Below are 24,187 nucleotides of genomic sequence, written 5' to 3'. Positions count from 1 at the left end.
ACATACAAACGCATCCATTACATTGACATCCATAAGAAACACTTCCATTACATTAACATCCATAGAAACAAAAAAATTTCCTTTAAAATCCATAAGAATCACATCATTCATCCATCCAAAATCATTAATTCATTGTGGAGTTACTCACTCAATTCAAACACATCCCTTACATTCGCATTCATAAGAAACATCCATTACTGCCATTCATTCAATACATACACATCCATTACATTAACATCTATTTTCTAAATAAGGGACAATTCAAATGTTTATTTTTTATTATTTGTGTTCTAATAATTGTGCCAGTGGACACATGAATGACTAAGAGAAGAGTGGGTGGATGAAGAGGAGAAGCACATGGATGATGGATGAGAGGCGAGAGTGTTTCTACATGTGACTGAGGGAGAGAGTGTGACCATATGTAGAACTATTCTGGATGAAGAATAGATCCTGGTTCTGTGAGTCCTCTTATGTGGTTATGGTAATAAGTGAATACTGCTAGCAGAGGTAATTGGGCTTTGCATGTTTGTGTCAAAGTGGACATTGTGAATTGCAGTAAATGAGGCCACCGGCCTGGAGATTCTCAGTCCTCTTCTCCTCTACCATCTCTTGTAACAAGCAGTCTCTCTCCCCCTCTCTCTTTATCTACCATTTTCTCTCTCCCCCTCTCTTTATCTACCCTCTTCTCTCTCCCTCTCTCTCCCCTTCTCTTTTTGCCGGACCGTGTAAGCGGAGCCGGCCAAGAAGAGCGAATGTCTCTTACTGACTGACTGAATGACTGACTGACTGACTACCTCTTGTTAAATAGCGTAGTGGTTAGAGAAGTGGACCTGTAAACTATAGGTCCCGAGTTCGTATATCTTCTCGCGGGTGAAGCGAAGTACGCATTATTAATTATTCTGTATAGATAAACTTCGCTGGCTAAAACATTCAGTATCTACATTATCGCAAGCCTGAAATAAAACAGTTTACGGTTATATTGCAACTGTTTCTGGTGGATTTTCGAAGTACGCATCTGTGCATGCGTTTTGGGTCAGGATAGACAAACACATTTGCTGGCTACAACATACGTTAGTTATGTTATAGTAAGCCTTAACTGAAACTGTATACTGTTATATTGCGACTGTTTCTGGGATGGAAACAGTCGCAAAACTACTACTCTACATTGAAACTACATCCTGCTTCTGTACTGCTCTACATTGAAACTGCCTCCGTCTACAGTACAGCTCCACATTGAACCAATTCCCTGCTTCAGTACTACTCCAAAAAAAATAAAACCAGAACCCTGCTTCACTACTACTCCATATTGAAACTGTCATATTGAAACACTCCCCAACCAAGTGTCACTCCACTATATCGGCCATTTCCCCACCACTGAGGGCCACGTCCCCAGTGAATTGCCTTCTGATTATGTTTCTCACTCCCTCCAGATGAATGGAACAGCAGGTCCCATCCATACACCAGCAAGGAGTATGGGAAATGGGAGCTTTCCATCCCTCCGAAGACAGAGAGTTCACCTGCCATCCAACACCGCTCCAAACTCAAGGTACCATTTGATCTTTCCTCCTCTTGCTCTTATACCATCAATATTGAGCAAACCTGCAAGCTCTTTATAACTAGAAAACAACAAAAATGTGTATATTTGGCATATATTATATAATGTATTATATAACACATTTATTATGTAAGTGTACCTAATGGAAGATTCAGCCTCGAGTAGATGTGACCTTAACTACATCATCTTGTAATATTTCTGGTTCATATTATCTAATCATTTAGTTTTATTGTAGATTTAAACATATCAATATTTGGATTTGTGTTCACCTTTAAATGAGTCCCTCTGTCTGTGTTGATCTGCCTAGAACTCCCTAGGCCACTTGACCTCTAGAACTCCCTAGGCCACTTGACCTCTAGAACTCCCTAGGCCACTTGACCTCTAGAACTCCCTAGGCCACTTGACCTCTAGAACTCCCTAGGCCACTTGACCTCTAGAACTCCCTAGGCCACTTGACCTCTAGAACTCCCTAGGCCACTTGACCTCTAGAACTCCCTAGGCCACTTGACCTCTAGAACTCTCTAGGCCACTTGACCTCTAGAACTCTCTAGGCCACTTGACCTCTAGAACTCTCTAGGCCACTTGACCTCTAGAACTCTCTAGGCCACTTGACCTCTAGAACTCTCTAGGCCTCTGATCTTCTCTTGTGTGGTGAGAGCACATGAAAAGTGTTAGTTAGGGCAACTCAATGAGCTCTAGTTGTGAAACAGCAGTGAGCAAGTACCAACTAAGCGGTGAATACAACTCAGTGACTGGTAGTAGTGAGTCAAGGCAAGACAATATAAGTGAGAGAGGAAAACACTGAACGGTAGTGGTGTGTGAGGACAACTGAATAAACAATAGAAGTGAGTAGGTCACTGAGTGGTAGTGGATTATGAGGACAACTGAATAAACAATAAAAGTGTTTGTGGAGGGCACTGAGTGGTTCATGAGGACATCTGAATAAACAGTAGAAGTGAGTGAGGAGGTCACACTAAGCAGTGGTGGTTTGTGAGGAAACTGAATAAACAGTAGAAGTGAGTAAGGAGGTCACACTAAGCAGTAGTGGTTTGTGAGGACAACTGAATTAACAGTAGAAGTGAGTGAGGAGGTCACACTAAGCAGTAGTGGTTTGTGAGGACAACTAAATTAACAGTACAAGTGAGTAAGGAGGTCACACTAAGAAGGAGTGGTTTGTGAGGACAACTGAATAAACAGTAGAAGTGAGTGAGGAGGTCACACTAAGAAGTAGTGGTTTGTGAGGACAACTGAATAAACAGTAGAAGTGAGTGAGGAGGTCACACTAAGAAGTAGTGGTTTGTGAGGACAACTGAATAAACAGTAGAAGTGAGTGAGGAGGTCACACTAAGAAGTAGTGGTTCGTGAGGACAACTGAATAAACAGTAGAAGTGAGTGAGGAGGTCACACCAAGCAGTAGTGGTTCGTGAGGACGACGACTGGAATGGCGTCGTTAAAGGGTCCATTTTTAACTAGGCCTGGGAGTCAGCTTGGCGTAGTCTGCCCAGGCTGTTTGTTTCTGCACACACACACACATCACATTAACAGCCCATCACTGCCCAGTGTTGGCACACAAGATGTTGTTTGGCTTCACTGGGCCCATCTGCTTCCTCCCAGGCTATTGGAACACACTCACAAACCCACATACACACAAACACACACATTGAGTTAATTTAAAGGGGCAATCAGCAGTCAAACTACACAAGGCAATGTTTTGGTTAAACAGAAATGCAACCTCTCTTAACCTGATCCAGGGACCCAGAGTCATAGGTTCTAGTATTTAAATGTAGTAGATACAAATAGTCTTATGTTCTATTATTTAATAACAATAGATACAAACAGTCATAGGTTCTAGTATCTAATAACAGTACATACAGTCATGAGTGACAGAATTCCTGAACAGGGTCCTATCGCAAAATGTGTGTTTGGCTTTTTATTTTACATTTTATAAAGGTCCAGATTCAGAGATTTGTAATGGCATATGAACAATACTGTTTGATTAAGTTATGATAAAGATATGCTGCTTTAAAAGTTGATAATCTGCTGTACTTACTTCTCAGAGAAAAGGCTTGAAAGATTGTCACTTGCCAGAGAGCTGGTTTTTGTTTACCCCATTCAGTGTAGTTCACACCCTCTTAGGCTTTAACTCCGCCCAGCTATTTAAGTATTCAAATGGGCTAGAAACCAGGCAATGTTAGCTAGCTATCTCAGCCAATGGAAGGAAAAGTCCTGTATTTTCCACTGATTAAACAAGGAGGATTAAAGATAGGAGGATTTTGGAAAGAGAGGTTCTCAGTGTTTTTCCCGGAGCGCGTAAGCGGAGCCGGCCAAGAAGAGCGAATGTCTCTTACGGAGTTATGGAGTGGGTGACTGACTGACTGACCATCCATTGTTAAATAGCATAGTGGTTAGAGACGCGGACTGCCATGTAGACGATTGATGTTCCATCTTTGCCACGGACATAACAAATTATGCGTTTGTTCAGGATTTGTTCCGGATAGACAAAATCTTCGCTGGCTACAAGCTTCAGTAGCCACGTTATAGGAAACCGAAAATAAAACTGTTTACGGTTATATTGCGACTATTTCTGGTGTATTTTCGACATACGCGTCCGTGCATGCTTTTTGGGGTATATACCCCACAAGCTTTGTCCTTTCAGAGATGCTCTGACCCCGTCATCTGGCCATAACACTTTGGCCCTTGTCAAAGTCACTCAGGTCTTTACTCCTGCCTATTTCTCCGGCATCCAGCACATTGAATACCAGAACTGATTGTTCGCTTACCGTTTAATCTACCCAGATCTTGACCTGTGTCCTTGTTAGGAGAAGATCAATGTTATTCACTTCACCTGTGAGTGGTCATAATGTTTTGGCTCAACAGTTTATTCATTTAATTACAGCAGGTCATTACAGCAGGTCATTTAATAACAGTAGGTACGTTTGGTGATGGTAGGTACATTACCAGTCAAAAGTTTGTTCGTGTCTTGGTGAATTTGAACCCCCCCCCCCCCCCCCCCCCATGGTGGCATTGTCATCCTAGTGTGTGTTTGGGCACATGTTAATTCAAATGGATGGGGCTCTTCAAACTCTCAGCGGTTTCACTGACTGTAATGTCACCCCGTCCTCTCCTTCCCTTCTCTATCACTCACTGCCTCTTTTTTCTCTCCGTCTTTTCCTTATTTTTTTCCTTGGTTTTTCTTCTCTCCATATCTTTCTCCCTCACACACCTACCTCTTCTTCCAGTGACAATCTGTTTTCAGGCTCTATCTCAGACCAATACTTCTGAACGCCTCAGGTGATGACTCTCCTTTCTCTTGCTAACATTCTTGAATATTCCACAATATCGCCGCCATCTATTCCCAGTCAGCCTTTATCTATGTGCTGTATATGTGGGTTTTGCCGGGGTTTTTTCCCACTTTGCCCCCGGGGACTGTTCTTTACTTGACTTTTTCTGACTCAACAAGCTAGTCGGTAAATATTTCATCGCTCCCCAAATCCCTGAAATCAATTTCCAACCCTTTTCTAGGACTGTTGCCAGGGTGAGGTGAAAGAACAGTCAATGTGGTGTTTGTGCGGTTGTGTTTCGGTATGTGAATGTGTGCGGTTGGGTTTCGGTATGTGTGTGTTTGTGAGTGTGTGTTTGTGTATGTATGTGCATTTGTAAGTCAGACCCTTCAAACCTCAATATGCCTAAGGATGGAAAAAACATCTAAAACAATAATAACACTTTCACTGTAGTTAGGCGAATAGAATGGTAGTTAACTCCGCTTTGTTAGGTCTAATTAATAATTTTGCAACAATTGCAAAATGATCTACGTGCCTCGTTTCTTCCTGTTAACACAGTCATGCTCTTAATGATGACTCCCTGTCCAGGTCTCGGTCCTCAACTAATTGAGGTGCCTGGTTTTGCCTCTGTGTTTGATTAATGTACAGTGAACCACGTGAAAGCCTATGCCTACCGGATGAAGTAGCATGCAAGTGCATGCTGGGCCAGCAGCTCTAGTGACACTACGCTGCCTCTCCCATCACCTACTCTGGGGCAAAGCTGTTGGGAGTGGTTTTGAGGTGGTGTATCCCGGCCATGAGCTAGGCTAGGTTTCTACCACAGAGGCTCGTGAGGGAAACAGAGCTCCTCTTCTGCTCTCTGTCCTCTAGTGAGGGAAACAGAGCTACTCTCCAGCCCTCTGTACTCTGGTGATAGAAACAACTGCCTTCCAGCCCTCTGTCCTCTAGTGAGGGAAACAGAGCTACTCTCCAGTCCTCTAGTGAGGGAAACAGAGCTACTCTCCAGTCCTCTAGTGAGGGAAACAGAGCTACTCTCCGGTCCTCTAATGAGGGAAACCGAGCTACTCTCCGGTCCTCTAGTGAGGGAAACCGAGCTACTCTCCGGTCCTCTAGTGAGGGAAACCGAGCTACTCTCCGGTGCTCTAGTGAGGGAAACCGAGCTACTCTCCGGTCCTCTAATGAGGGAAACCGAGCTACTCTCCGGTCCTCTAGTGAGGGAAACAGAGCTACTCTCCAGTCCTTTAGTGAGGGAAACAGAGCTACTCTCCAGTCCTTTAGTGAGGGAAACCGAGCTACTCTCCGGTCCTCTAGTGAGGGAAACCGAGCTACTCTCCGGTCCTCTAGTGAGGGAAACCGAGCTACTCTCCGGTGCTCTAGTGAGGGAAACAGAGCTACTCTCCGGTCCTCTAGTGAGGGAAACAGAGCTACTCTCCGGTCCTCTAGTGAGGGAAACCGAGCTACTCTCCGGTCCTTTAGTGAGGGAAACAGAGCTACTCTCCGGTCCTCTAGTGAGGGAAACAGAGCTACTCTCCGGTCCTTTAGTGAGGGAAACAGAGCTACTCTCCAGTCCTCTAGTGAGGGAAACAGAGCTACTCTCCAGTCCTCTAATGTAGGAAACAGAGCTACTCTCCAGTCCTTTAGTGAGGGAAACTGAGCTACTTTCCAGTCCTTTAGTGAGGGAAACAGAGCTACTCTACAGCCTTCTGTCCTCTAATTTGGGAAACAGAGCTACTCTCCAGTCCTCTAGTGTAGGAAACAGAGCTACTCTACAGCCTTCTGTCCTCCAATTTGGGAAACAGAGCTACTCTCCAGTCCTCTAGTGTGGGAAACAGAGCTACTCTCCAGTCCTCTAGTGTGGGAAACAGAGCTACTCTCCAGTCCTCTAGTGTGGGAAACAGAGCTACTCTACAGCCTTCTGTCCTCTAATTTGGGAAACAGAGCTACTCTCCAATCCTCTAGTGAGGGAAACAGAGCTACTCTCCAGTCCTCTAGTGTGGGAAACAGAGCTACTCTACAGCCTTCTGTCCTCTAATTTGGGAAACAGAGCTACTCTCCAGTCCTCTAGTGAGGGAAACAGAGCTACTCTCCAGTCCTCTAGTGAGGGAAACAGAGCTACTCTCCAGTCCTCTAGTGAGGGAAACAGAGCTACTCTCCAGTCCTCTAGTGAGGGAAACAGAGCTACTCTCCAGTCCTCTAGTGAGGGAAACAGAGCTTCTCTCCTGTCCTCTAGTGAGGGAACCAGAACTACACTTTCTGTCCTCTTTCCCCTTGAAAGTGGCCAATGATGAATGTGGTGGCTGATTGAGTAGCCAGCCACACCCTCAAAGAGCCCATTGAAGTCAGTTGTGGCTGTGTTAGCTTTCCAGGGTGAATAAAAGGCTGAGTATGTTTTTAAAATACATTATTAATAGGAAGAAATGCTTATTGACTTGGTTGATCAGTCGCTGCGTATTCAAGATTGTCCTCCCTCGGCCTTGACCAGGATGACAACTCATTCAAGATCTACCAGACAGTCGGTGTGTTTATGCTGACAGTGTTTTATGAAGGAACGATAGGTGTCCCCCAGGGCTTGGCTATAGGTACAGTTCACTTCACTGTATACATTAACTGCATTGGTGTGTCTGTCATGGTAATTTGTAGGCAGATGATACTACTGTGTTTGCCATTGCACCCGTCAACCCTTTTATAGCTTTAGTCAGCATGATGTGAAAGTAGTACCGAAGTCAGATTAAACTAAATATATGATGTGAATGTAGTACCGAAGTCAGATTAAACTAAATCTATATGATGTGAAAGTAGTACCGAAGTCAGATTAAACTAAATCTATATGATGTGAAAGTAGTACCGAAGTCAGATTAAACTAAATCTATATGATGTGAATGTAGTACCGAAGTCAGGTTAAACAAAATCTATATGATGTGAATGTAGTGCCGAACCTCCGAGTTTGCCACGATGGTTTGCCACTCTCGGGTGCAGACGATTCGAAAGTCAAGATGCGTCTTTCCAGACCGTTCAGCTTCTCATCACACTACCCTCTGAGTAATGAGCTGCAGGAGGTGGACACGTTTTCATAGACAAAAGTAACGACCGGGCTCAAGGGCGCTCAGCCTCAGATCACAAGGAGTCTGACTTTGGAGAGCGTTCTAGCCCACTGCGGGACCCTGGGGCGCTGACGGGTCCAGTTCCAACACTTGGCCTACTGCGGGACCCTGGGGTGCTGACTGGTCCAGATCCAACACTTGGCCTACTGCGGGACCCTGGGGTGCTGACTGGTCCAGATCCAACACTTGGCCTACTGCGGGACCCTGGGGTGCTGACTGGTCCAGTTCCAACACTTGGCCTACTGCGGGACCCTTGGGTGCTGACGGGTCCAGTTCCAACACTTGGCCTACTGCGGGACCCTGGGGTGCTGACTGGTCCAGTTCCAACACTTGGCCTACTGCGGGACCCTGGGGTGCTGACTGGTCCAGATCCAACACTTGGCCTACTGCGGGACCCTGGGGTGCTGACTGGTCCAGTTCCAACACTTGGCCTACTGCGGGACCCTGGGGTGCTGACTGGTCCAGATCCAACACTTGGCCTACTGCGGGACCCTGGGGTGCTGACAGGTCTGGTTCCAACAGCTGGCCACAGTGGGGTGGTGTTTCTAAGAGGCAGTGATTTAGACCAATGCATTGCTCAAGGCCTTTATATTTGTTGTTTTCTAAACTGTGTATAAAGTTTTTAATGGTTTATGCATCATGTCCTGGAATAACTGTATGGGCATTTGGATTGAGGATAGGCTTGCTTTAAAAAGCATTTTGACATCTTTGTTAAAATATGAAGAATTAAGGTGGGTGTCTTTTATAGAAATGCATCGTGCCTTTCATTAAATTGCAGTAAACAAGTCATTCTGTCAATATTCATTCTGATTTATGATTGTGTTGTTGTCTTTTGTGAGTGCAGCTGCCAATTCCTTGAAACCATTAGATGCTGTTTATCATAGTGGGCTCTGCTTTACTACAGATGGCAAATTCTCTAAACATCATAGCATCCATGAGCCTTGCAAGACAATATGTTATAATGGCCTGGAGTGTGTTACAGACTAACTAGAAAATGTTATATTGATATGTTATATCAAAGGCCATCATATCAACCAAACCAGAATGGGCAGATATAGTCCTGTTTTGGGGAAATCATTGCCAGATACGAATTAGAAAGCATGTGTGTTTCAGCACACTACCTGGATCCCTGGCTCTTGCTTGTCCCAGAGTGTGTTCAGTCTTTGGCCTGCTGTCTTTAGAAAATCCTAATATTTATTAATTATAGACCCTCCTTTAATTTGGAGAAATTGCAAGAATCTGCTTTTGATTATCAATACGTGGGCCTTTAAGATGCTGTGCTGGCTCAGTTTGCCTCGTGGCCAATCCATCCTCAGCCCTGCTATGTGCCTCGCATGGCTCCATCCTCAGCCCTGCTGTGTGCCTCGCCTGGCTCCATCCTCAGCCCTGCTATGTGCCTCGCCTGGCTCCATCCTCAGCCCTGCTGTGTGCCTCGCCTGGCTCCATCCTCAGCCCTGCTGTGTGCCTCGCCTTGCTCCATCCTCAGCCCTGCTCTGTGCCTCGCCTGGCTCCATCCTCAGCCCTGCTGTGTGCCTCGCCTGGCTCCATCCTCAGCCCTGCTGTGTGCCTCGCCTGGCTCCATCCTCAGCCCTGCTCTGTGCCTCGCCTGGCTCCATCCTCAGCCCTGCTGTGAACCTCGCCTGGCTCCATCCTCAGCCCTGCTGTGAGCCTCGCCTGGCTCCATCCTCAGCCCTGCTCTGTGCCTCGCCTGGCTCCATCCTCAGCCCTGCTGTGTGCCTCGCATGGCTCCATCCTCAGCCCTGCTGTGTGCCTCGCATGGCTCCATCCTCAGCCCTGCTGTGTGCCTCGCCTGGCTCCATCCTCAGCCCTGGTCTGTGCCTCGTCTGGCTCCATCCTCAGCCCTGGTCTGTGCCTCGCCTGGCTCCATCCTCAGCCCTGCTCTGTGCCTCGCCTGGCTCCATCCTCAGCCCTGCTCTGTGCCTCGCCTGGCTCCATCCTCAGCCCTGCTCTGTGCCTCGCCTGGCTCCATCCTCGGCCCTGTTCTGTGCCTCGTCTGGCTCCATCCTCAGCCCTGGTCTGTGCCTCGTCTGGCTCCATCCTCAGCCCTGCTCTGTGCCTCGCCTGGCTCCATCCTCAGCCCTGCTCTGTGCCTCGCCTGGCTCCATCCTCAGCCCTGCTCTGTGCCTCGCCTGGCTCCATCCTCAGCCCTGCTCTGTGCCTCGCCTGGCTCCATCCTCGGCCCTGTTCTGTGCCTCGTCTGGCTCCATCCTCGGCCCTGGTCTGTGCCTCGTCTGGCTCCATCCTCAGCCCTGGTCTGTGCCTCGCCTGGCTCCATCCTCGGCCCTGCTCTGTGCCTCGCCTGGCTCCATCCTCGGCCCTGTTCTGTGCCTCGCCTGGCTCCATCCTCAGCCCTGCTCTGTGCCTCGCCTGGCTCCATCCTCAGCCCTGCTCTGTGCCTCGCCTGGCTCCATCCTCAGCCCTGTTCTGTGCCTCGCCTGGCTCCCTGAGAAAGATGCCCCTTTTCATTCTACCCTGTTCCAAAAACAACCAAGACTCTGCAGCTAAGTGTCTGGCAAAGGACTGCTCCATGCAGCGGTCAAATGAGCAGCCCACCAAACAATACCGCCTACGATACAGCAATATCCAGCTTCTTCTGCACACTGTAAAGCACGTGGACATCAGTGTCGTAGCAACATCCTCTTACACAACAATGTCTGGATATGTGTTGTAGGTGATACTGGACAAGGCTGTCATGTCTGGCACTGCATAGGTCTTAAGATGAACAGCAGCCATCTGTGAGTATCCCTGCAGTCTGAGACCAGTCCAGAGAGCAGTGAGTTTCCTTGCAGTCTGAGACCAGTCCAGAGAGCAGTGAGTTTCCTTGCAGTCTGAGACCAGTCCAGAGAGCAGTGAGTTTCCCTGCAGTCTGAGACCAGTCCAGAGAGCAGTGAGTTTCTCTGCAGTCTGAGACCAGTCCAGAGAGCAGTGAGTTTCCCTGCTGTCTGAAACACACACAGAGACACACCGTTTTTAAATACCTGCCTTGGGCAGTACTTTCAATCACCTCAACAGTTCGTCGTCCCTGAATCAGTAATCTATTCAGGAATTAATATTTTATAACGTGTTCATCTGTGTTGTGGGTGGACTTTATGAACTTTTAGCTTAATGTATATATTGCCAGAGGGGTTTACCTTGCCACTGTGACCCTTACAGATCAATACAGCTATCGATGAGGAAGGTCTTTTAGTGCCTCTGTCACATTGGCATTAAAGATGGAGTTGTTGTATAGCAGAATACCTTGGAGGAAGAGGAGGCGAAAGGATGTTGATGAAGAAGAGACTGTGGAGAGGATGATGAGCAAGAGAGACAGTTGAGAGCAGGAAGAGAGAGAGACTGTTGAGAGGGGGCAGATAGTGAGAGACTTGAGAGGGGGCAAAGAGAGAGACTGTTTCCCGAAAATGTTTAAAACAAAATTTTGTACTTTGAAAGGACAACAGAAACTGAGAAAATGCAGCTTATTCTAGGAGAAAAACCTAGTTGTGCTATATTAGCGGCAAAATATGTAGCTTCCTGCCACACCCGAAGAGACAACCAACTTAAAAATGTATCAGGATAATGAATCTACAGTAATACCTGTATCCTTTCCTTTACTTGTAACTGTGATTGTTGTTGTTCACTGTTCTGTTTATTTATTTATTTTGTTTGTTTTACCTATAATCTTAATGTATATTGATGTTTGCTTTGGCAATGTATGTAGTTACACATTCCATGCCAATAAAGCCGATTTAATTGAATTGACTGTGAGTGAGTGGGGGCAGATAGAGAGAGACTGTCAATCATCTTTAAACAAAAACACTCCCCCGACCTCACACACACAGATTCCAAACATGACATCAACGGCATCAACCTAGCACATACAGAGAAAACATGTTGGACAGTCTCAGCCATCATACAAAAAGCCATCATTCCCCAATCCCAGGGTTAACTCGAGTCAACCAGCTATTGGTGGCCAGGGCCACAGTGTGAAAACAAAAATGTATCCCATTGCTGTAAATCAGGCTGGATTAAAGTGTCTGATAAATTATTAAAATGGAACAAATGTTGTGCATACTTCCCAAGAAGAGGCACCAAGATCTCACTGTTTAACTCTTGTTTTTGACTGCATTCTACCCGCATGGTGACAGTGTTTTGCAAAATGTTTAAAACGGATTCTCTCTGCCTGTAGGCAGAATTTGTACAATTAATGGATATTGACTTTAAAGTACAACAACCAAAATCTCTTGAAAAACTGTACAATTACATTAAATCATGTTAAAATACTTGAGAATGGTCCCTCATTGCTAAGAGGATGTTCCTTGCCAGGGCCTGAGATGGGCTGCTTCCAGCCATACACTGACTTATTCATAATAACGGTCTATGTGTGATATTTTTATCTTACCGATTATAATGTCATGTTTAATTTAAAAAAATGCTGGTGATATCTGATTATGATGACGTCTGTGAAAATGTATGAAAATCAGATGCATTCTTATGGTGAAATGACTGTATTTTTCTCTTCATGTCATGTCCAATCAGCTAGTGGTGCTGACATCAGAAGGGGAGGAGTTATACCGGATCTCTCCATGGGCCAAGTACTGTCACCAATCCCCGGACTCCAACACTTATGACTGGATACATTGGGACCCGTCCAAACCTTTTGTGGTACGTGTATGTGTTTTCTTTATGTATATATGTGTTGTGTATAAACATGCACATTTGAATGTATGAATATGTAATCTCCACTTCAACACTATTCAATTTAACAAATGATAATGAAAGATGGTTTCTTGTCATTTATACATTAAAAGTATAAGAATACCCCTAGCTTTAATAGCTGATGTTGCCCCTTTTGATTGAAATATATTCATGTAGCCATTTCTTGTAATTGTCAGTCTCTTACATCTGCTTGGAGGAATTTTTGCCCACACTTCTTCACAGTACTTTGACATTGATTGATGCAAGAGTGGCCTGTAGTCTGCTTGATATTACCCTGGGGTTTTTAGAGACTTTTATGAGCAACCTTTGGTCAGACCTGAATTTGCTGGGACATGCTGTCTTATGTAGAGTGCCAGGGTGTCAAGTTGCTTGGAAATGTATTTGTAACTCCTCCCAGACATTTGGGCATCAACAGTCTTTCTTCTGAGGCCCTCTGCTCGGTCTTTTGGTCTTGGTCTGATGTGTTACCTTCTGCTATTCTACTGTCTGATTAGTTTCTTATCTGCATTTATTTTGGTGCAATTTTAGCCATTTTCCACATAAGAACAGTGTGTTTCCGTTTATTTCAATGTGTATTTTTTGGTGTGATATGTTGAATTGCTTTTCAATTCATCAATGAATGTGGTTGGAATTTAACTGTAATATACACGTGGCCCAATATGTGGGGGAAATAACACTTTCAGGGAGTGTCGTTACTGTTGTCACATGTATGTGTTGTGTGTGTCTGGCATTGTAATAAGGTAGTTATTGGAGACGGCATCTTTCATTCATTAAGCACTATTAACATTTCACAGGCTGCCGCCCACACATCCTGGAACTAAGAGACTCTTCACTGTAAGCTGGGCTTGGCGCCATCAAGCTTTCTGATGTTTGTATTTCTAATGGATATATGTTTGTGTAACGCTTAATAAAGGACCCCCCCCCCCCTCTTCTCACCCTGCCACACACCCCCCCCCCCACCCCCTCCTCAACACAAATGCACATGCCGACACTCCAACCTGTTTCCCTCTGCAGTAGATCTCCTGCTCAGGGCTGCCTCTCATCAAAGCAGTCTGACTGTTTCCCAGACATCCCCTGTGGCTTCTGTACTCACGTCTTTGCGTCCTCTCGTGTGCTCTCTTTCTTCCTTTCTCTCTCTGTCTCTGTCTCTCTCTCTCTCTCTCTCTCTCTCTCTCTCTCTCTCTGCCCCTCCTCCCTCTACTCAGAGGGTTGTTATAGTGATGTAAGCTGGCCTTAAGTGTCCTGAAGGCCATAAGATTAACAGTTTTTTTCCCCCCAACTCCATTGTTCTTCACTGTTACTGTTCTCTGGAGCACCTGTACTGCCTGTGTGTGTGTGTGTGTGTGTGTGTGTGTGTGTGTGTGGAACACGCCCTACCCTGATACAAGGCTCCTGTGGTGTTTCCACCTTGCAGTGTGTTTGTCCATGTTTGTTCCTCAGCTCTGGCAGTTTGAATGTTGTACTCAGTGAAACTCAGTAGCCCCTCATCCTCTCTTTTCGGCTGAAGCACCAACACCAGCGTCCCAAGCGGCCCAGGTCTCTGAGAATCTATGAGGCTCATGTCGGCATCGCCTCGCCAAAGGAGGAGATCGCCACCTACACCAATTTCACCCTCAATGTCTTGCCGAAGATCAAAGACCTGGGTGAGTATGAGCCAGAAATGTCCGCAGCCGCGGTTTTCAGACGGGGTACAGTCAGTGTAGGCATCATCATCGCAGGCCTGTTCACACAGAAACAGATTACATAAGAAGTCTGTCAGGAAACATCAAGGGTCAGGGACCTGGGGCACTCCGTGGGATGGATATACTGAAGATAGAAACCTCGCCTCTGACTCCCTTTCTGTGCAGGGTGGAGGTTGGCCCTTCTGCAGTATTACACCATTGATATGGTTTTATCATCAGCCAAGGTTGCAACACTGACTAGCTGCACTGAAATAGTGTAGTTATATTTGATTTATAAGTAGACCATGAAGACAGGCAGGCAGGCAGACATACAGCTCTGGAAAAAATGAAGATACCACTCCTAATTTTTCTTGAATCAGCATCTCTACATGTATGCCAGCCATTCCATTCCAGTGTCTGTTAAATTCCAACACAAGAAACCTCTTTTTTCTTTAAATTATTTGATGTCTGAAAACAATGCATATATTTTTATTTTGACCAGTTGTTATTGTCTACAAATAAATACTCTAAATGGCAATATTTTTATTTGGAATTTGGGAGTTATGTTGGCAGTAGTTTATAGAATAAAACAAAACTGTTCATTTTACTCAAACACCTACCTATGACAAGTATTTGAACAAGTATTTGATACACTGCCGATTTTGCAGGTTTTCCTACTTACAAAGGATGTAGAGGTCTTTAATGTCATAGGTACACTTCAACTGTGAGAGACGGAATCTAAAACAAAAATCCAGAAAATCACATTATATGATTTTTATATAATTAATTTGCATTTCATTGCATGACGTAAGTATTTGATCACCTACCAACCAGTAAGAATTCCGTCTCTCACAGACCTGTTAGTTTTCTTTAAGAAGTCCTCTTATTCTCCACTCATTACCGGTATTAACTGCACCTGTTTGAACTCGTTACCTGCATAAATGACACCTGTCCACACACTCAATCAAACAGACTCCAACCTCTCCACAATGGTCAAGACCAGAGAGCTGTGTAAGGACATCAGGGATGAAATTGTAGACCTGCACAAGGCTGGGATGGACTACAGGAGAATAGGCAAGCAGCTTGGTGAGAAGGCAACAACTGTTGGCGCAATTCTTAGCAAATGGAAGAAGTTCAAGATGACGTCAATTACCCTCTGCCTGGGGCTCCATGCAAGATCTCACCTCGTGGGGCATCGGTGATCATAAGGAAGGTGAGGGATCAGCCCAGAACTACACGGCAGGACCTGATCAATGACCTGAAGAGAGCTGGGACCACAGTCTCAAAGAAAACCATTAGTAACACACTACGCCGTCATGGATTAAAATCCTGCAGCACACGCAAGGTCCCCCTGCTCAAGCCAGCGCATGTCCAGGCCTGTCTGAAGTTTGCCAATGACCATCTGGATGATCCAGAGGAGGAATGGGAGAAGGTCATGTGGTCTGACGAGACAAAAATAGAGCTTTTTGGTCTAAACTCCACTCGCCGTGTTTGGAGGAAGAAGAAGGATGAGTACAACCCCAAGAACACCTTCCCAACCGTGAATCATGGAGGTGGAAACATCATTCCTCTTTCCCTCAGTAAGAGCTTTGAAGATGGGTCATGGCTGGGTCTTCCAGCATGACAACGACCCTTAACACACAGCCAGGGCAACTAAGGAGTGGCTCCGTAAGAAGCATCTCAAGGTCCTGGAGTGGCCTAGCTGGTCTCCAGACCTGAACCCAATAGAAAAATCTTTGGAGGGAGCTGAAATTCAGTACATGCTTTGTAAGTGGGAAAACCTGCAGAATCGGCAGTGTATCAAATACTTGTTCTCCCCACTGTATGTTATTGATAAGGATCCTGTCTGTTCATTATGGTCTCTGTCAAGTATCACTATCTGGTTATAGTCAGATGCCTATTTCTGTCAGGATATAACTGGTTATTATTTCTGTCTGTCAGGTTAACTTTTTACAATGTCTCGTTCTGTTCATTTACTTGTGGTTTTAATGTGTTTCTGCCAGGTTATAACTGGTTGTAATGTCTGTCAGGTTATAACTGGTTGTAATGTCTGTCAGGTTATAACTGTGTCCAGCTGATGGCCATCATGGAACATGCATACTACGGAAGCTTTGGATACCAGGTCACCAACTTCTTTGCTGCATCCAGGTAACCAGCGCACTCACACATGCACGCTCTACATGCACGTGCGCACACAGACATGCTCTACACTTTTTGTATTTCACCCCATTTTTTCATCCTATTCCAATTTCATAGGCTATATAAGGATATCAGCCAATTTAAATAAATTCATTCTGTGGAATTTACATGACATGAAAATGCTTTATGTGGAACATATCAGAAATATTTTATTAACTCATGAAACGTGACTAACACTTTACATTGGTATTCTATTTAGGACAGCTGCGGTAATTACACCATCACCCCAACACACCAAGGAAACAGAATTTAAACCACCCCATCACCCCAACAACATCACAATTAATGTCACTCAAACACATCCTATAACCAGCATTTAAATCTCTGCCTCACACCCTGTAAGCAGCATCGCACCTACTACATCAGCTTAACACACACTGTGAACAACACTTACAATCTTAAAATACCCTAAAACATCATGTAAACAAGCTTACAGCTGTAACATCATCCCCTAACGCACAATGTAAACAATGTATAACTACTACATTACACTAACATAACTTGTAAACAGCTTATAAACTACTACATCAGCCTAACACATCCCAGAAAAAAGATTTAAGATACTACATTATCTTAACATAGCCTGTAAAAAACTTGTCAACTACTACATCAGCCTAACCCCCTTTAAAACTATATTTTAATTCCTACATCAACTCAATGGACCTTGTAAGCAACAACACCCCTACTACATCCACCTAAAACACCCGGTAAACAACATTTAAACTACAGCATCACCCTAACACACCCTGTTAACAACATAATCACCCTAATGTACCCTGAAAACCAAATTTTAGTTCTGCCTGAACGTGCCTAGAACAACGCCTGTATGCTGGGGCGCACACACACACACACTCACAGATAAACACACAGACAGAGCCGTACATCATGCAGAGTGGAGGTGACGGAACTGTAATCTGACTGTAAACACATTTACACTTCATTATGGGACGGAGGAGTCCCTAGATCAATATTAACTAAGCCTGAGGATGTCCAGGGGACCATCACACAACTTCCTGACATTTTGGGGACGTCCTAACGGCACACATTAGTTTGCAGGGGATGATGGCAAAACTAACACACGCAGAGTTTTAGAAGGATTGAAACAGTGATCACTGTCAGTTACATCAGCTCAGTAGAATACAAAGAGACAGCGGGAGAGGGAGCAGGGGAGGGGGAGGCTGGGAAAGGAAGACGTGGGGGAGGTGGAGGGAGGGACAGGAATGGAGGGGGGAGGGAGGGAGGGAGGGAGAGAGAAACAGGTCATGTCGACTTTTCTGTGTTCCTGTTATGCCATCAGAGTGAGTACCACAGTTAATTAACATGGACCAAAGGTCTACATCGAAGAACGACGTGAAGACGTTTGGCCGGTGCTGACTTTTTAATAACAAGATTTATCTGACTTGGGGTTCGGGTTAGAATGTATTTTACTGCTATAGTTTAGAGTTGTGTTTTGGTGTTATGGGTTAGGTTCTGATGTTAGAGTTATTTGAGTTAAGGTTAGGCATAAAATATAGGATATTGACCTACAGTTAGGTTTAGGGTTAAGGTTAGGGAATAAAATTATTCCCTAACAAAATTGCCGGTCCTCAACTTGGTAATAAAGTGTGTGTGTAACCAAATCATGGCTGAAAAGGCTCTATTTGTAATTCCGGTAACAGTAGACATTCCTACCTTCTATACAAAAGTTAAATAGCTCATTTAAACAATGTCTTCAAGGATAAATATCCCTTGTACTTTTCAATAACCAGTTTATTACATACACCTATTTAGCATTGGTTTAGACGCTGTTTTACTCCAGAATAACCTGAATTCTTCAGGGTTTGGATGTGTGGAAGCTTAGTGCTTATTTAGGATGGAGAATGCATTTCCTGGTGAATGTCAGGAATTTCCTCCTTCATCTGTGGAATCTCAGGTCTTCCTGCTGCAACTGTTGGAGATCATCTATCAACAACCCTGTTTCTGAAAAAGTTGGGACGCTGTGTATGTAAAAGAAAATCTAAAGACAGACAGAATGCAATGCTGTGCAAATCATTTAAATCCTATATTTAAAAATGTACAAACCCGATTCCAAAAAAGTTGGGACACTGTACAGTTGTGAATAAAAACAGAATGCAATGATGTGGAATCATGTTGGAAAATGCAAGGTCTTCCCTGAAAGAGACGACGTCTGGATGGGAGCATATGTTGTTCTAGAACTTGGATATAACTGTTGGTGCCTTTCCAGATGTGTAGGCTGCCCATGCCACACTCACTCATGCAACCCCATACCATCAGAGATTCAGGCTTCTGAACTGAGCGTTGATAACAACTTGGGTTGTCCTTGTCCTCTTTAGTCCGGATGACATGGCGTCCCAGTTTTCCAAAATGAACTTCAAATTTTGATTTGTCTGACCACAGAACACTTTTCCACTTTGCCACATTCCATTTTAAATTATTCTTGACCCAGAGAAAACGCCTGCGCTTCTGTATCCTGTTTAGATACAGCTTCTTTTTTGACCTATGGAGTTTTAGCCGGCAATGGCGAATGGCATGGTGGATTGTGTTCACCGACAATGTTTTCTGGAAGTATTCCTGAGCCCATGTTGTGATTTCCATTACAGTATCATTCCTGTATGTGATGCAGTGCCGCCTGAGGGCCCGAAGATCACGGGCATCCAGTATGGTTTTCCAGCCTTGACCCTTACGCACAGAGATTGTTCCAGATTCTCTGAAACTTTGGATGATATTATGCACCGTTGATGATGATAACTTCAAACTCTTTGCAATTTTTCTCTGAGAAACTCCTTTCTGATATTGCTCCAATAGTCGAATTGTCGACATTTCGACAAGGATGGCATTTATCAACAAGCTAATCTAATTTTCGAAAGTTACAAAAAGATCTGTACTACCAATTGACTCACTTGACAGCAGTAATGACGAGTTATTACATATAGACTAAACAAATCTGGCTAATAGCCAAATACAGGAAATTGTCACGGCTAGCAACAGCATATCTGGGCATCCGCAGCTGAAAGGGTTTTCTCGGCTGTGGGCCTGATAGTCAACAGACTACGTAAGCCTACACGTCTACTCCCGGAGCACATGGACATTAATGCAGACTGTAACGTAACTCTGTTAGTCTATATATAAAACAAAACTATATAGTGTAGTTTAGTTTGGAAAGTATAGATTTAAGGGCCTGAAAAAAAATGTATGCCTTGATGGTCTAATACATTTTGTATTTTGTTGTTATGGCCAGAAAATGTTGACACAAAGATGTTAGCTAATGTAAGGCAATTCAAAAAAGTTGAAAAGGAAGGTTTTGTGTGAGGAACTTCAAATTGCAGTGGCCTCTTAATTTTAACCCTTTTGTTCCTCAGACAAAACCTTTCTTTTTGACTTTGTTGGAAAGGAAAGAAAAAGGTGCAGTGGTCATAATAATGTATCATTTTATGTCAAAATCATAGTGAGTCTGTATGATCTGAGGGAAATTTTCTCTGCTTACATTAATCAGGCTAGAAAGTGTAACCCGGTGCCTACCTTATTTTGTGGGCAGTGTGCGCCTAGTTGGTCTTCTCTATAGAGCCATGTCTGCCAGCAGCCAACTCTCTCTGTAGCAAAGCCATGTTCACAGAGTCTTTACATTGCCAGGTATTTTCTCTATTTTCGTTCAGTTACAGTGGTCCTGTATTCTGCCACTTTATACTCTCTTTAGGGCAAGATGGATTCCTATTAGCTCAGTTTTTTTGGTTGTCAGGTGTTTTTATATTTTTTTGATACACTGCCGATTTTGCAGGTTTTCCCACTTACAAAGCATGTAGAAGTATGTCATTTTTATCATAGGTACTCTTCAATTGTGAGTGACGCAATCTAAAACAAAAATCCAGAAAATCACATTGTATGATTTTTAAGTAATTCATTTGTTTTTTATTGCATGACATAAGTATTTGATACATCAGAATAGCAGAACTTAATATTTGGTACAGAAACCTTTGTTTGCAATTACAGAGATCATATGTTTCCTGTACTTTTTGACCAGGTTTGCACACACTGCAGCATGGATTTTGGCCCACTCCTCCATATAGACCTTCTCCAGATCTTTCAGGTTTCGGGGCTGTCGCTGGGCAATACAGACTTTCAGCTCCCTCCAAAGATTTTCTATTGGGTTCAGGTCTGGTGACTGGCTAGGCCACTCCAGGACCTTGAGATGTTTCTTACGGAGCCACTTAGTTGTCCTGGCTGTATGTTTCGGGTCGTTGTCATGCTGGAAGACCCAGTCATGACCCATCTTCAATGCTCTTACTGAGGGAAGGTACATGGCCCCATCCAACCTCCCCTCAATACGGTGCAGTCATCCTGTCCCCTTTGCAGAAAAGCATCCCCAAATAATTATGTTTCCACCTCCATGCTTCACGGTTGGGATGGTGTTTCTTGGGGTTGCACTCAACTTTCTTCTTCCTCTAAACACGGCAAGTGGAGTTTGACCAAAAAGCTCTATTTTTGTCTCATCAGACCACATGACCTTCTCCCATTCCTCCTCTGGATCATCCAGATGGTCATTGGCAAAATTCAGACGGGCCTGGACATGCGCTGGCTTGAGCAGGGGGACCTTGCGTGCGCTCCAGGATTTTAATCCATGACAGCGTAGTGTGTTACTTATGGTTTTCTTTGAGACTGTGGTCCCAGCTCTCCTCAGTTCATTAACCAGGTCCTGCCGTGTAGTTCTGGGCTGGTCCCTGACCTTCCTCATGATCATTGATGCCCCACGAGGTGAGATCTTTCATGGAGCCCCAGACCGAGGGAGATGACCGTCATCTTGAACTTCTTCCATTTTCTAATAATTGCGCCAACAGTTGTTGCCTTCTCACCAAGCTGCTTGCCTATTGCCCTGTAGCCCATCCCAGCCTTGTGCAGGTCTACAATTTTATCCCTGATGTCCTTGCACAGCTCTCTGGTCTTGGCCATTGTGGAGAGGCTGGAGTCTGTTTGATTGAGTGTGTGGACAGGTGTCTTTTATACAGGTAACGAGTTCAATCAGGTGCAGTTAATACAGGTAATGAGTGGAGAACAGGAGGGCTTCTTAAAAAAAAAACTAACAGGTCTGTGAGAGCCTGAATTCTTACTGATTGGTAGATGATCAAATACTTATGTCATGCAATAAAATGCAAATTAATTATTTAAAAATCATACTATGTGATAGGATCTTGTTGTACTAATGACCCCCCCCCCCCCCCCTTCTCCCCACCGCAGTCGTTTTGGTACCCCAGAGGACCTGAAGAGGTTAGTGGACACCGCCCACTCCTTGGGGATCACTGTACTATTGGATGTGGTCCATAGCCACGCCTCTAGCAACACGGCTGATGGGCTGAACAGGTTTGATGGGACCGACTCCTGCTTCTTCCACTCCGGACCCAGGGGACACCACAAACAGTGGGGCTCACGCCTCTTCAACTACCAGAGGTACCAGAGCGCGCGCGCGCACACACAAACACACACAAACCGCTAAACCCAGCATTTTGATAGGAGGGTTAATTCAGGTCTTTTTAGGTTGATGGCAGCAGTGGGTTCAGCGAGGGAACCCGATTTCAAGCAGACCATTTAAATGGGTCATTTACACACACACACACGCACACACACACACACACACTCCCTCACTCAGAACCTTTGGATTCAACCCAACAATCTCCCTGTCGTGGGTTTCCAAACAGCTTAATGTATTCCAAGGTTTTATATTCACCTACGTATTTTTACGCTGCTTATATGAATATTTATTATTCAGTTTTATATCAGGAGTGGTTTGGATTTAGTTAATTGGTGTTTTCCTTTTGTTTGAAGTCTTTCTTATTGTTGTTTCCTTTTTGAATAGAATGTGAGTCGTGTGTGCGCATGTGTATGCATGTGTGTGTGTGAGAGTGTTATTAGGCTTTGTGGCTAATATATTGATTTCCCTTTGAGGTCTTTCATCTTTCACTCTTTTTTTGTGTGTGTGTTTGTGTGTCTCATTTAGAGTGTCCTCAGTCAACAAAAGCTCCAGACAGCGGAAATATGCCCTCTTTCTCTTTCAATTACTCTCTCACTCCATCTCTCTCTCTTCCTCTCCTTTTCTCCATCTGTCATTCTCTGTCTTTTTCCAATATCTTTCACTCTCCCCCTCATTTGCTGCCTACTCCCTCTCCCAGATTCTCTCTTTCAATTCAAGTCAATTCAATTCAAAGGGCTTCGTTGGGAGACAGATGTTTTCTATTGTCAAAGCAGGTGGAATAGACCATAACTAACAGACAATGAGTCAACTTTACAATCCCCTAAAACTATGGAGTCATTTCAAGTGTTATATTATTGGATATGTTACTGTGGTGACTATTTGCAAAATAGTATGAACGGGGAAAAAAAGAAAGTTGCGAGAGGGAGAATAAATGGACAGACAAATACATATTGTGTTTACAGTGATGTTTGTGCCCCAGTGGCTTTTTGGTTACAGAAAGCTCTGTTGTGATAACACACAGTGATCTTTCCTCTGATGTTCTGCATACGTGAAGACTTTCCAATTTAATTCAGGGTTTGTGTAGTCCCTGACATGGTTGTATGTTTTTGTTGTCATTATTCCGTGGGTTCATATCCTGCCTTCTCCTTAGAGCAGCCTCATGATAGGTCCGGCGTTCCCTCTCTCCGTTTGGGCATTCTCAGTTTACCACGTGGCAGATATGAAAAAGCAGGTTCTGTAGTGTGATTATTACCCCCTTCATCCACTGGCGCCCCTTCCCGCCACTACACCCCCCCCCCCCCCCCAACCCCCACCCCTACAATGCTGTGTGACACGGCCTGGGCTGGTGCTTTGTCATTGTGACATTAATTGAAGAATAGAACATTGACAAAGCAAAACAATATGGGAGAAGAGGAGATGATTAGATGAATTATTGGATGAAATAGTACAGTGCAGTTGATCAGTTGTCTGTCTCTCTGTCACATCCACCTCTTTTTCTGTGTCTCTCTTTTTTTCCGGTGTCCCTCACTCAGTCTTTGTGCTGTGTGTGTCCAGGCAAAGTTTGTTTTACCATAATACAGAGGGAAGAAATTGCTCAGTAATCTCTTCACACACAAAGTCAGAGGGAAAGATAAGAGGAGAGGGAGAAACTGCTCAGTAATCTTTCCACACGGAGGTTACGCAACTACATCACCCCTTTTCCCCACCCAACACTAATACTGACAACTTTATCAGAGAGGGAGACAGAGTGATGAACGGGTGAGGGTGGAGGGAGAGAGAGTTTGATGAGGGGGTGAGGATGGGGTGAGGGAGTGTGTGTGTGTGTGTGTTGTTGCGTGGGTCAGAACCAAGGGGGGGGGGGGTTGAGATAAGAGGAGAGAGGGGAGAAAGAGATAGAAACTGTTCAGCAGTCTTTCCACACAGAGGTTACAAAACTACTCTCCTCTCCGCAGCTCCCTATCCAAGTACTGACAAGTTTATCAGAGAAAGGGATACAGGGCTGAGGGAGGTGGGGGGGAGGGGGAGGACACACAGCGAGAGAAAAATAACCAGAAGTTAGGGAGTAATCAATTATGTCTAACAAGCACAAGAAGTTGCCCTCTTGAGTGCTTTAGTTGAACCAGAAGGTTTCGATGCCATGACTATTTTAGTGAAATGTTTCAAATTAAGCAGGAATAAAACAATATTTTTAATATTTCGCAAATGTATCTAAC

The 24,187-nt window shown here is 44.6% G+C and overlaps 1 protein-coding gene across 3 annotated transcripts in view; it reads left to right on the top strand.

Moving 5' to 3' along the window:
• Positions 1-24,187, top strand: part of gbe1a (glucan (1,4-alpha-), branching enzyme 1a) — a 119,290-nt gene that overhangs the window by 36,775 nt on the left and 58,328 nt on the right. For all 3 annotated transcript variants that reach the window (XM_034293245.1, XM_029120846.2, XM_029120847.2), the window contains exons 4-8: positions 1,431-1,546; positions 12,474-12,599; positions 14,161-14,296; positions 16,372-16,462; positions 21,743-21,952. In XM_034293245.1, the coding sequence (XP_034149136.1) occupies positions 1,431-1,546; positions 12,474-12,599; positions 14,161-14,296; positions 16,372-16,462; positions 21,743-21,952 (679 nt within the window). The remainder of the gene's footprint in view (positions 1-1,430; positions 1,547-12,473; positions 12,600-14,160; positions 14,297-16,371; positions 16,463-21,742; positions 21,953-24,187) is intronic.

This window comes from Esox lucius, chromosome 7 (genome assembly GCF_011004845.1).
Source record: "Esox lucius isolate fEsoLuc1 chromosome 7, fEsoLuc1.pri, whole genome shotgun sequence".
Taxonomy (NCBI): Eukaryota; Metazoa; Chordata; class Actinopteri; order Esociformes; family Esocidae; genus Esox; species Esox lucius.
Note: the sequence above shows the minus strand (reverse complement) of the source record. Positions and strands in the feature narration are given on the sequence as shown.